Genomic DNA, 15012 nt, shown 5'->3' with positions numbered 1-15012 from the left:
AAGAATCACGATGACTACAGTGTTAACATAATACCAGCCACTTACAACTTATATGTATCTGTGGTAACTGGCAACAACAAGGACTTCAGAAACCCAGCAGATAGAATACTATCGTAATCTCTTTGTGTAAATTAATGCAGTGACATGAATGTTGTAAGAAAGTTCCTGCAGAATGTAAATACTTTACGATTATGAAAGACCACTCAATGAAAAACAAGAGAGTTGAGTAGCTGACAGGCTCAAAAGAAAAAAAAAATCTAGGTTTTAGAGTTATTCTTTAAAACACACACACACACACACACACACACACACACACACACACACACACACACACACCTATGCCAGCATCATGTAGGGACACAAGTGTGTGCGTGTGTGTGTGTGTGTGTGTGTGTGTGTGTGTGCGTGTGTTTTTTTATCGTACTCTAGTTCATCAAAGGATAACTCCAAAAACCTAGCAGGTTTTCTGTCTTTTGTGTGTTGCCTATCTTCTGCTTTTCGGTGAGTGCTCTCCTTTAATGCTAAGGCAATATAGCGGCAGTTACACATTGAATCTGAAATTATTTATTGAGACTAACTTAAAATATCACAGCTGTGTCAAATAATGCAGTCACAGAATAAACATTCTGGAAGTTTAGAAAATTGTGATAGCATTTCAGTAACCCCAATCCAAAGCTCTACATCAAAAAAGTGTAATAACAAGTTTTACAATGTCATACATTAGATGCCGTTAGCAGCTATCCAAAATTTTATGTGGATATAAGGAAAGGAGGCGGGGGAAAGGAAGAGGAAGAAGAAGAAGAAGAAGAAGAACAACAACAACAACAAATGGAGAAGAAGAATCAGAAGAAGTAAGAAATATGGTTGAGAAGAAGAACTAGTACAGTTTTAAATAATCTTGATTCTGAGTTTGAGCCTAAGTCATGATCTGCAATTATCAGTTCAGTTAATAACTGTCAGTTACACAATGTAAAGCATTCACTACTGTTTGTCTCCAGGGAAGTGTTAACAAACCTGTACTCATTGTATAATGAAACAATTTTGCCCCTACTCTACAAATTACATGCCATCAAGCAATAAAATACATAAAAGTAGGCCAACCTGTACAATTCCATCTTTAAGATTAATTTGCTTTCAGGTGAGATTTCACAACAAGATAAAAGTGCATATATTATAGTTTTTAGGTATAAAATAGAGAATCAAGCAAAAGTTTGTATAGTGTTTTACAGAAATAAAACAAGGCCCAACAAGGACAACAATAGTTTGTTGTAAGCTATTAGCAATAAGATAATTTTCACAATTCCAGTAAAAGCCCTACAAAATATGTCTCATTTAATACTCACAATGGCTTTGTTGTAGTGTAGTTCTGGACTGCTACTGGCAGTGATGTCCTTCTCCTGCAAATGAAATGTAATAAACAGTGATTTCACAGATCTAAAACATTTTTAGGGTGCAGATCTTTCTGTAAAATTTTGGGTGAACTGCCAGATGTTGGTAACTTCCTGCCGTGATATTTGGATGCAGTCTTCAGTTGTATGATATATATTGGCAAAAAAGTTCAGTGTAAGAAGACTGCCGGCCGGAGTGGCCGCGCGGTTAAAGGCGCTTCAGTCTGGAACTGCACGACCGCTACGGTCGCAGGTTCGAATCCTGCCTCGGGCATGGATGTGTGTGATGTCCTTAGGTTAGTTAGGTTTAAGTAGTTCTAAGTTCTAGGGGACTTATGACCACAGCAGTTGAGTCCCATAGTGCTCAGAGCCATTTGAACCATTTGTAAGAAGACTGGGCCAAAATATTGTGGCACGAAGATACCAGCATCTGGAAGTCCTCCCAAAATTTCATGAAACAAAGATTTGTCAGTTTCATGCCCATATATTATTGCTTAAACCAAAGCCCATATATGTAAAGCCAAAAATTACAGATTAATAATAAGCAAAAATTTTGATATGAAGACAACATCAGCCTAAACTGCTGAAGAGCAATTACTGAAAAAGGCAAAAAGGACTCATTTTATGGAGCCTTTCTCCCCGGACCTGTTGCCTTCCCACTTACCTTGCATGTCTTTTATTCAAACTTCTTTGTTTTCCCCCTGTACACACCTCAGCACAACTGGCTGGCTGTTGGTACAGTACACTGAAATGGCCTCCTACCAGAGTTATGGCGAAAAGAGCAGTCGTCTGTGAGGCAAATGGGACAAGGTGGTCACCAATATGCAGGAGCTCTCTCTGCTGGATGTGGTGCACATCCTGGAGGAAGGCAGAAGTTCCACTGGTAATTGAACAACTGTAATCCAGTATACCAGTATTGGCTTAACAGTTGCAGTACAGTTATGAAGAAGACAACAGGAAACCACCACGCATATTCCCCTATTTCTCATAGCACTATGCTGAAAACGACAAAATGCTTTCCTCCTGGACAGAATATTCCAGATGTCGTAAAATGGTCTCCTATTTTGACCTTTGGGCAGCGTCTACTCAGGATGAGCTAAGAGACAAAAGAAATGCTAATTATGGATAGCACACAGAATGTCTGAATGTTCATATGACAGTGCTCATAACCTAGTGCTAATAAAACACTAATTGAAATTCAAGACGAAGCAACTGAAACACTGGAATCTTGCAAAGTTGAAGGAACCAAAAATTTAGACTGTCTTCAACTGCTTTTAATAAAAGAAGTAAGGATGCTTCAAAGAGTTACTGTTACCTCCTACAAGAAGTATAGCTAATGCAACACAGTAGGTACTAGTAGCGAAAAAGGGAAAACAGAGGCAGCCTTGGACTACACTGAAATCAATAAAGTATAAGGGGTGATCAAAAATTCTCCATTTGAGCTGCAGAATATGCACTGTAAAGTGACTCTGATGCAGGTGTATGCACTTTTGACATGTACGCAAGAGATTAGTGTGTCATTCGTGTCTCTCTGATGTGTATGTGGTAAATGCAGGAACATGTACTATCGCTACATTATTACCAAATGCATCCAAATGGGAGCCATGTTCTGTTATTCTTTTCTTGGTTGCTGAAGGATAAACATGGGTAGACATCCACCAGAGAATGAAGAATGTGTATGGAGCAGCATATTTATCAAAAATCATCATTGTGGAATGGTTCGACAAGTGGTGCTGCTGCTTTATGATAATGCAAGTCCCCATATTACAAATGTCACAATGCAGAAGTTATGCTAACTCTAGTAGGAGACACTCCAGCACCTGCTCTATATTCCTGATCTCCCCCCATGTAATTATCGCACCTTCAGTCACTTAAAAAAGGCCTTAAACGGTCAATGATACCTGTTGGACGACGATTTGCACTAGGCAGTTGAGGACTACTTCATGCAGCAGCATACAGCATTTTACCGAACAAGTACCATCAACCTGTTATGTCAGAGGGTATGCTCACAGAAATTCTGCCTGGGTAGCGTACTGATTCTGGACTGTACAGTCTTTGAACGGGAACTTTTTGATCGACCCTTATAATAACAAACAGATAAAACTACTGAAGGTGAACAACAGTAAAACTGGTCACTCAGTAATGAAATTAATTCGAAATCTGCAAAAACAAAAGAAGAGTGAATGGTGGATAAATTACATAAGACAGATACATGAGATAGGGAAATCCACAAGCTGCACACAGCACAGTGATTATACGTCCAAAGGTAACTGAGTAGCTGAAGCAGAAATTATAGTAAGAAGATGTAAACAGAGTCAAGATATTCAATCCTTATCTCTGCAAAAAAAAAAAAAAAAAAAAAAAAAAAAAAAAAAAAAAAAAAAAATGCCTAGCACAAACCCTGGAGGAATAAATGTCCAGCAACCAGATATTCATTAAGTACCAGATGTATTCTTACAAGCATCTGACCAAAGAACTGAGGTAAAATTATACAAGTCTATGAACAAAATTTACAAAACTGCTTAAGTTCCATTAGATTCTGAAAAGAATGTAACTATTACACTTCCAAAGGAAGTTCTGAAAATTACCATATGATTAGTCTATCAGTTAAGCAATAAAAACTCACAAGAGAACTTCTTTGAAGAAAAGAAGGGAGAACAGAAAGCAAATTATGAGAGAACTAGTTTGATTTTTGGAGAGGTAGGGGCACTGGAGAAGCTATTTTAATACTGTGACTAATAAGAGAGCGCACACTTAGGTAAAACAAAAAACCATGCATTGCATTAATATATTTTCAGAATACTTCTTATAATATGGATTCCAGTCTCAGATGACTGTCTCCATAGCTGAACAGTTAGGGTCACTTCCATTGGTGCAGAAGAATTTGGATTCAATTCCTGGTATTCCCTAGATTTTTTTCTGAGTTAGGGAGGTCTGTTAATGGGTCCACCCAGTCCCGTGATGCCAAATGAGGACCTTCTTAAATAAATAAGCATCAACACCATCAGGATTCACCTACTGGTAATAATGGTTGGAAGGATTGGTGCCATCTTAATAACAAGTCGCACTATCACAGATCACTCCTTGTACTCCCTCATAGGCAACTGGAATAGGATTGAGGTCTAATCTGTGAGTGGTGTATATATTACATTGGCACTCTTCTTCAATTTATGTTCACCATTATTAGACAGCAAGACATCCATTACAGAGATAAAAGGATAATCTGTTCACCTTACATGAAGCAGACAGTGGCAGCCAGCACATTGATGAAATGGTACAGGAGGCCAAAGCAAGGATAGATGTATGGAAACATTGCTCACTGTCACCACTGATGTTAGAAAGATCAAATCAACAGATTTCAGTCATTTATTACAGACAAACTATGAAAGACAAAAACACACTGCACGTGTAAATGGATGGAGGAAGGTTCAAAGTTTTATGTTTGCATAGTTACTATACCATACTGTCAACATAAGCATCATGTATTGCTAGAGAAACACTGGAATGGTAACTCATTTCATTCCACACACGAATCAACAGGTCCACATTTATTGAATCGACAGCTTCAACAATTCGAATTCTCAGTTTTCGAAGAGTAGCTGCCATAGGTGGGACAATGACTCTGTCTTTTACGTACTCCCACAGAACAAACTCACACACTGTGAGGTCTGGTGACCTAGGAGGCCAAAAGCAATGAACAAAATCTTGTTGTTCACCTCCTCCAATCCAACATTGTGGAATGGTGTTGTTACGATAACACTGCACATCAAAGTGAAAGTGAGGTGCCGTGCCATCATGCATAAAAATGAAATTATTGGAATCATCATAAGGTTGAGCACATAACCAATTTTGCAGCACATCCAGGTATGACATTCTTGTCACAGTGGACTTCGCAAAAAGAAAGGTCCATAAACTTTGTGAAAAGAAATGGCACATTTACCGTCACCAGGTAGCAATTGCTGCAGTAACTGCAACTTGTAAGGCTTCACATGCAAGTGTCGTTTCAGAACATGCCACACCATTGTTTGAGGAAGCTGAAGCTGCCCGTCTTGTGGACTTCCGAGGCCTCCATGTGATCAGTGGGTTCCACAACAATAGCTGCCCAGCAAACACCTGAGATCCATGGGTTGCTGAATTCCAGTAATGGAGGTGGCTACTGCCAGAGTCACCACACAAGCTGGCAGGCAACATTATCAGACAGAATACTAGCATGTGTCTGCTGCATATCATGTCAATCACATGGCCAACCAAACACGATGGCTGTTGTCACAAGGAACTCAAGCAAACAAGTGGTGTCTGCTTCACTGCAGATGGCACCTGCACCGTCAATGGGATTGTGACATCCGTGAGCACAACTTCACAGCCACCACTCTTGTGGGTGTATTTAATAAGGCACCCAGCTGTTACAGGCCATTCAGTTCACAGAGCTACTGCAAGCAGCTCCATCCCAGAACTATTTCTGGATCTACACCTTGTCTTTCTGGCTGCAGCCTGACCTGGGTGATAGACTGCAGCAGCTACAATGAGCAGCAAGCTCTCACCAAGTAAGCCTTCACCTCTCTGACATTGACCTCCCGGTATTCTACTGTGGAACATGTACTGTGAATTTGTGCCTAGTAGTTTCTGTTATTAACTGCATACCAATGGACCTACTCCATCATATTCAATTGATTTAGACTCATGATTCATGAACTCGGGATTCAAAATCCTCTTCATGAACATATTCATCTTCAAGCATTGTTTGTAATTTGCCAAGGAACTAAAGTGGGATGATTATCCATTATTTATATCAGAAAAATTAAAGAAACTTTTGAAGAAAAGAGAAGCACCTGTATGAATATCAAGAGCTCAGATGGTAAACCAGTCCTAAGCAAAGAAGGGAAATCAGAAAAGTGGAAGGAGTATATATAGGGTCTATACAAGAGAAATGTACTTGAGAGCAATATTATAGAAATGGAAGAGGACGTAGATGAAGATGAGATGAGTGATATGATACTGCATGAACAATTTTACAGAGCACTGAAAGAGCCAAGTAGAAATAAATCCCCAGGAGTAGGTAACACTCTCTTTCAAATTCTGAATGTGGCAGGGGTAAAATACAGGAAATGAAAGGCTATTTTTAATTTGTACAGAAACCAGAAGGCAGTTATAAGAGTCGAGGAGCATGAAAGGGAAGCAATGGTTGAGAAGGGAATGAGACAGTGTTGTAGCCTATCCCCAGTGTTATTCAATCTATACATGGAACAAGCAGTTAAAGAAACCAAAGAAAAATTTGGAGTAGGAATTAAAGTCCAGGGAGAAGGAATAAAAACCTTGAAGTTTGCCAATGACACTGTAATTCTGTCAGAGACGGCAAAGGACTTGGAAGAACAGTTGAACAGAACAGACAGTGTCTTGAAGCTATAAGACAAACATCAACAAAAGCAACACGAGGATAATGGAATGTAGTCAAATTACATCAGGTGATGTTGAGGGAATTAGATTAGGAAATGAGACACTTAAAGTAGTAGATGAGTTCCTGAAGAAGAGAAATTTGTTTATATCAAGTATAGATTTAAGTGTCAGGAAGTCTTTTCTGAAAGTATTTGTATGGAGTGTAGCCATGTATGGATGTGAAACATGGACGATAAACAATTTAGACAAGAAGAGAATAGAAGCTTTTGAAATGTGGTGCTGCAAAAGAATGCTGAAGATTAGATGGGTAGATCAAATAACTATTGAGAAGGTACTGAAGAGAATTGGGGAGAAGAGGAATTTGTGGTACAACTTGACTAGGAGAAAGGATCACACATTCTGAAGCATCAAGGGATTACCAATTTAGTACTGGAGGGAAGTGTGGAGGGTAAAAACCACAGAGGGAGACCAAGAGATGAATATACCAAGCAGATTCAGATGGGTGGAGGTTGCAGTAGGTACTCGGAGATGAAGACGCTTGCACAGGACAGAGTAGCATGAAGCATCAGACCCAGTCTTTGGACTGGAGATCATAACAACAATATCAGATAAAGAAGGTCATTACTTACTTTGAGTCACTAAGAGCATTGTTTTAAATCTTTCCCTTTCATGTGTGTTAAAATAAAGTGTTACTATCTTACTACCTGGGAATAATCATTTTTCTATGTGCACTACCATGTAGGACACATCAGTAAATATGTACAACAATTTAGTAGTTCATGAATAATTGTGCAAGATTTCTGGAGTTTATGTACATAATGAAAATATAATGCATGATAGTCAAGAAATCATGGAAACAGTACTAAGCTCAACCATGAAAGAACTATGCTGATAGTTACGCAGGAACTGGGAAGTGTCAAACTTAGTCAGTTGTTTGAGTACATGAAGCAAATGATCCGTATTATGACAACTGTTCAAGAAAAAAATAATGAATTAAGTCATCACCTGAAATGGGAATTAAATCAAAACAAAGAAAGACTCCACAGGGTACAAACCCAACTGAAGAAGAGAAGATGGCCAAGAGCTTACAAAAACATTCGTATTAAAACATTGGAATTTACATAGCAAATTTCTTGCTGAGTAGAACAAAATTAAATTCAGTGCAGAGATAGGGGACATAAACAGGAGCTCTGCAAGAAACCAGCAGTCACTTTTGAAGCTCGAAACTTGGGTACAAGAACAACATGCAGGTTTTAAAATAGAGGTAGATGAAGTACAGCAGGCCATTACAGAAAGGAGTGTTCTTTTGAATTAGATAAACACCTGCTAGAAGATAAAATTAATAGTTTAGTACGAGAAAGATGTTGAGAAATAATTAGTGCTGGTATGAGAAAACTACCGGAGTTCAAACTGAAGCAACGGCTGCATCCAGTCACATTCGTGCAACAATTTAAGCGTGAATTCTCTCCATTGCAACCTGAGTAACAGAAAATTAATGTGTGTGTTACTCATTTGGATGAAGGCACATAACTTTTGAATATATATTGGCCTTCATAATGACAGTGGACACTGAAATTGAGGTTATTGATACCACGAAATTACAGGCACAATGACAGCACAACCTACAAATTTCTGCAAAGTTAGTAAAGTGTACACCTTGATGAGTCAGTCAAGGATGCCGAGTTGACAGACATTTTAATACAGAAACTGTACAAGAAATGTGAGCTCTCAGAAGACTGAATATGTGTCCCTCATTATTGATTGTACCGAAGCACTCAACAGTTAATGGCGGCATACACCTTGATGACTTGGTCAAGAACTCCAATTTAATAAACATTTTAATACAGAGATTGCCATTACCAGTAAATGAGATGTTAGTCCTCAGGACAATGAAGACATGCCCCTCATTATTGATTGTACTGAAGCACTCAACACGGAATGGTGGCATAGAGAAAGTGGTAACACAGATGCACGGCATGGTGATGTGGAATCATCATGTGATGATAACTGAAGTGAACAGAATTTCAGAGTGGTGTATAGTGCGAACAAGCACAATGATGCAAGAAGAACTGATGAACAGAGGCCATGTTATAATTATCAGCAAGGATGTCAATGCAATTTTCAAAGGAATTACAATTGAAACTGCACGACAGATCACTACAAAAGACAAGAAATGAGGATAATGTTTTGCCATGAATATTGCAGAAAAACCAAATTTAGTGCTACTGTTGCTGGCATTAGGTGACGTTTACAGGCCACATGATATGACTACAACATATCAGTATTCCTCTACCAGCTGGCTTTCTAAGATGACACACATCATCTTGCCAGTCAGTCCATGAGTGCGCAACTTCCAGTTCAAGTCTGCAAGTTCGACATCTACATTCAACGAGCTCTATCCGTCAAAGAGCAGTGCATGTCAGTTGGAACTGAGATGTTGACAGCGTAGCAGATGATACCAACTTTGCCTACAGCAGTGTTTCCATGCTGTGACAGACTGTCTCATCAAACTGTAACTTCAAGAACTGTTATTGAGTATTCCACTTTCTCATGAAATCTGGGTGATGTTTCATTTGCATTCATTCAGAAGCTGTTCAGTTGCTATTCAGAACCTACTGTTGGGATGTATTCTCTGTGTCAAAAATAAAATTTATTGTTCTTGGTTACCTGGGCACACCTCTCTTCTTGTAGCGTGCTTAGTCCACATCATGCAATACTGAAGTGGTGATACAGGTAAATTTTTTATGACTGTTTTGTCTGCGGAACTGCATTCCTAGTATCCTGTGCTCAACCAGGTAGCCTTCCTCTCTGCATTCGTGTGCCCTCCACAAGGAGTTTTCATGGTTTCTGCCCCACACTCAAGCATTCACTAGATGTTGTCAGTTGTTTCCTCTGGATTGTTTGCATTTGTCAGTGTAAACTTTTTGATCTTCCACATTATGGATCATGTGTCTTTTTTAAAATTATTTCCCTTGTTTCCATCTCGTACTAGTGCAGCTTCATTTCTCTGTTCCAGCATTCTTGCTCATGCTGTTTCACTGTGCCAGTTCACTTCTGTTGTTCCCCTCCATATTGGTCACTAGTCTTGTTTGCCCCTGCCATGGCTTTTTCCAAGCCAGAACAATCATTTTTGCAGCTTTCCTAATTATGGTGTAAGCAGTTGCATGATTTTGTTCACAACTTCGCCTGTTTTATTCAGAAATGCTTGGTAACAACACCCCTACATATTATGGACGGGACAGCACAGCTTCTGCATTACGGATGGCACTTTCTGCACACCACCGAACTTCTTCGACAGTGCTTCACACATATCAATGCCTTCAACTACCCAGAATTCATCTCTTCTGCCTCCATGCTTTATAAGACACTTGGTAATAATGGAGGAGAGCTCACTGTAAGTTGCACAAACCAAGTCACGAGCCACTGTAATATGAGAAGCGGCATCAGTGGTGGTGGGCAGTTGTGAACATTTCTGGAGACTGGCCACTTAGCGAGGCCAGTAATTCTGACAATTCTATTTTATTGAGTAGTGTGCTGGCAACAATGACTACATCTGCTGAAAGTGGAGAAAGATGGGACCATTTTTGTAATGAACAATGATTAGCACACATAACTATTTGTTCATTGGTTGTAAATTTAAAATCACACTAAACTCACAATAAGGGCAAGTACCTGCAACCTGCGACATAAGGTGAGCAGAAGGTGAGCACTGGCGGTGCAGGCTGTTCATGGGAGCCTACTGATGTGGGCTCACTTTTTATAAATGTGGTAGGTGGGATTCCTCATGCCTTCAAGCATCAGGAGAAGAGAATGTAATGAATAACTGCACTCGAAGAAAACACGTACTCAAAGCTGTGAATATTATTGAACTATCAGTAATAAGTCACGGTTGCAAAACACTGATACAAACTATTTACAGAAGAACGGAATAAAGAGGTAGAAGCTGAACTTTGGGAAGATAAGTTTGGGTTATGTAAAAATATACGAACCCACAAGAAAATTCTGACCCTATGACTTCTCTAAGAACATAGGTTAAAGATAAGCAAACCTAAAAGTACAGCATTTTTAGAATTAGAGAGGGCTTATGGCAGTGCTGACTGGAATACGTGCTTTGAAATTCTAAAGGCTACAGGGATCAAATACAAGCAGCAAAATGTTATCTAGAACTTGTACAGTAGCCAGACTGCAGTTTTAAGAATCAAATGACATCACAGGGAAGCAATAGTCCAGAATGGAGTGATACTACTCTATCTAATTGAGAGAGATGTTCAGGAAACAAGGAGAAAGGGAATTAAAATTCAGGGAGAAAAAAAATAAATCTTTTGAGTTTTGTCAACAACACTGTAATTCTGTCAGAGACATCAAAGGACTCGAAAGAGCAGTTGAATGGAATGGACACTATCTTTAAAGGAGGAAATAAAATGAGCATCTACAAAATCAAAACGAAGATAATGGAATGTATTTCAGCAACAAAATAACTGATGATGACTAGTACAAAGGATATGAAATTCAAGCTTGCAAAACAAGAAAAGCATTTTTGAATAGAAAAAGTAATTCGTTTACATTTAATATAAATCAAGTATTAGGAAGTCTTGTCTGAAGATATTTGTATGGAGCGTAGCCTGTTTCTGAAGTGAAATGTGGACAATAATCAGTTGAGATGAGGAGATAATAGTAGTTTTTGAAATGTGGTGCTATGCAAGAATGATTAAAATTACATGAGTAGATTGGATAAAGAATGAGAAAGTACTGAATCAAAGGAGAAAAGAAATTTATGGCACAACTTGTCTAAAAGAAGACTGCAGTTGATAGGGCACATCTTGAGTCATCAAGAAATCATCTGTTCGTAATGGAAGGAAATGCAGCAGGTAAAAACTTAAGCAAACCGAGGCTCAGCTTCAGGAAGTAAATTCTTATTGGTATAGGTTTCAGTAGCTACGTAAAGATGAAGAGGCTTGCATAGGATAAAGTAGTGCACAGAACTTCATGAAACAGTCTTTGGACTGAAGGCTGCAAGAAAAACAGTCTGCACTACAATATATACTGCTTTCAAGTATAAACTGACACAATCCATATGTAAGTCTTGATTCCATTCATGTGTAGGAGTATCTGACATCTTAAATTTAATTTACTCCTCACTGGATGGAAAACATCTTTTGCATCACTACTGCTACATATTCTTCACCTTTCTATAATGTCTACATATTGTGCATTCTAACTGATTTGTAGTTTGCAGCATCTACATAAGACATGTTAGCTGCCACGTAAACCTAGGATATAGCAACAAAACAGTGATAACTCAAAAACTCATGTGTTGGAAAGGATGGAATTTAGCCAAACTGAAGAACATATGTAACAGTATTAATAAAAACATTATGATCAAAGTTAAGACATATTTGAAAAGTAAATAAATGATGATGGTATCCATTATTTCTTTAAAGGGCTAGAATTCATGGTCACTCGTCACTGCCCAAAAACAGTTTGCTGTAGCACAAGTAATTTCAACATGGAGTGTGACTGCCCTAACCAACAACACACGGAGCAAATCTATCAATACATAATTCTGTTAATACTGCTTCATGAACACCACAGAAAAAGAATACTGTTCTTCCTTTCAGTGCAGTCAGTGTTTGGAAAGAAGAAATGTGAACACCACCACACTTACAAAGAGTAAAAAGTTGTGAAACCATCACCTATTTTGCCAGCATTGTGATGTATATAAACCTCAAGAATGTCATTTCCATAGTTCAACATAAAAAGGTATAAAAGTCCATACACTAAGTTGACAGATGGCAAAATTTTTACTCATTCATCCATTCACCATGTTCAGTGGATCCAAATAAGAAGGATAATCTTCAGGGAGGTGGAATGCATCAAGGTATACATTAACAAAAGACAAAGAAATCACAGAGAAATACTCTGTAAAACATATTAACAACAAACTACCACTATAGTCCTCAACACTATTGCTGTTTATGAAGTTAAATTTAATTAAATAAACTAGAAAGAAAGCTGCTATTTTGCAAAACATCTGCTGCCTCCTCAGTTATATAACATAGCTGAGGATTACTTGATTACAATGGTATTTTTCAACAAAAATGTGTCGTATTTACAGCATATCATCATTTGCCATACAGCTTGACAACACTCCTATATGCCATGTATCTAACAGCACTATTTGATTCCTGAATCCAGATCTTCAGATAATTTGTAGAAAGAATGGGTCATTCAGTATGCTTTTAATTTATGTTGAATGTGTAGGGATTCTCAATTTCTTGTTTCATGTTAGTGTAGAGGAATGTTGGGTGAGGATAGAAACTGTCAGGATGCTGCATACTAAAACTCATCTGAGTTTCTCAAGTAATTTGTTATTTCCAGCTACAGTGCCCCCATTCCTCTCAGTCTGCATCACCGGGTCCCATAATGCTGAGGACACCACTTCGCTGTCTGCGAAACGGCTTGGTGCAGAATGGCTGCGTGAGCGACCAATGCAACGCACTGCTGTGTGTCGGCCTTGTATGGCCGTGGAGTTGTGACGATGTCAAGATGCGCTGGCAGTCAACTCAGCCGTCTCTGTCTCTGCCGCCTCAGCGTCACCCACTGGGAGCTGCAAGATAGGCTGCAGCGTGCTTCCTTGCCGGCGTGGCTAAGATCGCGGCAACAACAAGCACCTGCCATCCGGCATCCGAATCTGTGGCGCTCACCCCGGGATGCCTCCGGTGTGTGTTGGGAGCCAACAAGACTGCCCACAGTAGCGGCCTTAGCGTGACCCACCACTGGCTGGCTGCGGATGCTGTGTTGGCCTCAGACGGCTGAACCAGCAACCTGCCATGGACTGGAACGCTGGCGCCCCATCTGCTGCTGTGTGTAGCCGGTGGTGTGACACGCCCTGCCATCCAGGAGAGCCGTCACACTTGAATGCCTTGTTAGTGAACTGGCACCTATTTATATGCAGCTGTGCACCTCTGTTTTGCTAATAAGCCACTCTGAGTCATGTACTCATAACACCTGGGTTGGGCCAGGGGGGCCCTTCTGCCTGTAACTTGCAGCATGCAAACCACTGCGTTTACTCTTTTCAGCGGGTCTACGGCCCTGTGGCCTCCATTCTACTTCGCAACCACTGGTAGCGTAACTTACTGTTAACAGGCTTGCGCCTGGCTGTAACTTGTGCACTCAGAAAGCTAGCCTTTTCCCATCTCCAACAGTGGTGCCGCTACATTATTCCCCCCTTTGGAAAGACTAACTACTCTTAAACTTGTTTGGGTCGGCATGTACTTCTGACATACTTACTACTACTATTAGGACACTTAGATGTGGTGTAGTCCTCCTAAAACACATGACATGAGACAAAACGCAAAAATTCCTTACTGGATACCCACTCCACTTAATACTCGATCATCCACTTACATACCTGTCTTATGCCTTCGGTATCCAATCCACTGGGATTTGGACTACCGTCGGTTCCCTCTTGGAATTGGCTCTCCGGCTGATCAGGATGGAAACAACACACAACAAAGTTGAGGCTGTGATGGCACTTGGCCCAGAGGAGCTCAAAACAGTCGTTACTTGTCATTGCCCTTCCCTATATAGAGTGACATGCTGCACAAGCTGTTCGGCTGATATGTGCCCCTCTTGCTCTGTAATGAACTGGCTTACGGATCTCAACAGATCTGACTCCAGAGTTTGATTTAACAAGGTCACATCCTGCCTTGGCAAAAACTCTAAAGTTGCTTCTGGCCAGTACAGCTGTGGCTGTGCAACATTCAATTGCATTACTCCTGAAATTGACACTGGCAGATGGAAGGTTGGTCTTATTATGTTACACGCAGTTCGATTGATTAAAATTTCCACTTCCTTCGAGCTCTATATGTTTCGCTTGGGCAAATACTCACTGCTCAAAACAATTAGCTACTACTATTAATTTTTCGTAGGTGGAGAAGATCCAACGCATCCCAACCTGTCGCAAGCTCAATTTTGGCTCCATGATATCCCTTGGACAGTCTATTTCTTTCCTCCTGGCTAAAAATAACTGCACCATGCATGTGTCCGGATTGGTGCTTATCACCCTGGCTGGACATACCTTCCCTCTACGGCACCTCAGTAATTCCTCCCTTGTCATCTTGGCGTACTGGCTGTTAACTCCCGAGATCAGCAATACCTCCTCAGTGTTAACTTCTACAAACTTGCTCAACACTTCCCTTTTCAGTGACCTGAGGACAGTGATCACCAT

At 39.9% G+C, this 15012-nt stretch overlaps 1 protein-coding gene across 1 annotated transcript in view; it reads right to left on the bottom strand.

Annotated features, from left to right (window-relative positions):
* LOC126198767 (tetratricopeptide repeat protein 5-like) overlaps nucleotides 1–15012 on the bottom strand; it is a 165074-nt gene that overhangs the window by 48653 nt on the left and 101409 nt on the right. The window contains exon 5 of the mRNA XM_049935326.1: nucleotides 1344–1397. Coding sequence (XP_049791283.1) covers nucleotides 1344–1397 — 54 coding nt within the window. The remainder of the gene's footprint in view (nucleotides 1–1343; nucleotides 1398–15012) is intronic.

Source organism: Schistocerca nitens, chromosome 8 (assembly GCF_023898315.1).
Source record: "Schistocerca nitens isolate TAMUIC-IGC-003100 chromosome 8, iqSchNite1.1, whole genome shotgun sequence".
NCBI classification, from domain to species: Eukaryota; Metazoa; Arthropoda; class Insecta; order Orthoptera; family Acrididae; genus Schistocerca; species Schistocerca nitens.
Note: the sequence above shows the minus strand (reverse complement) of the source record. Positions and strands in the feature narration are given on the sequence as shown.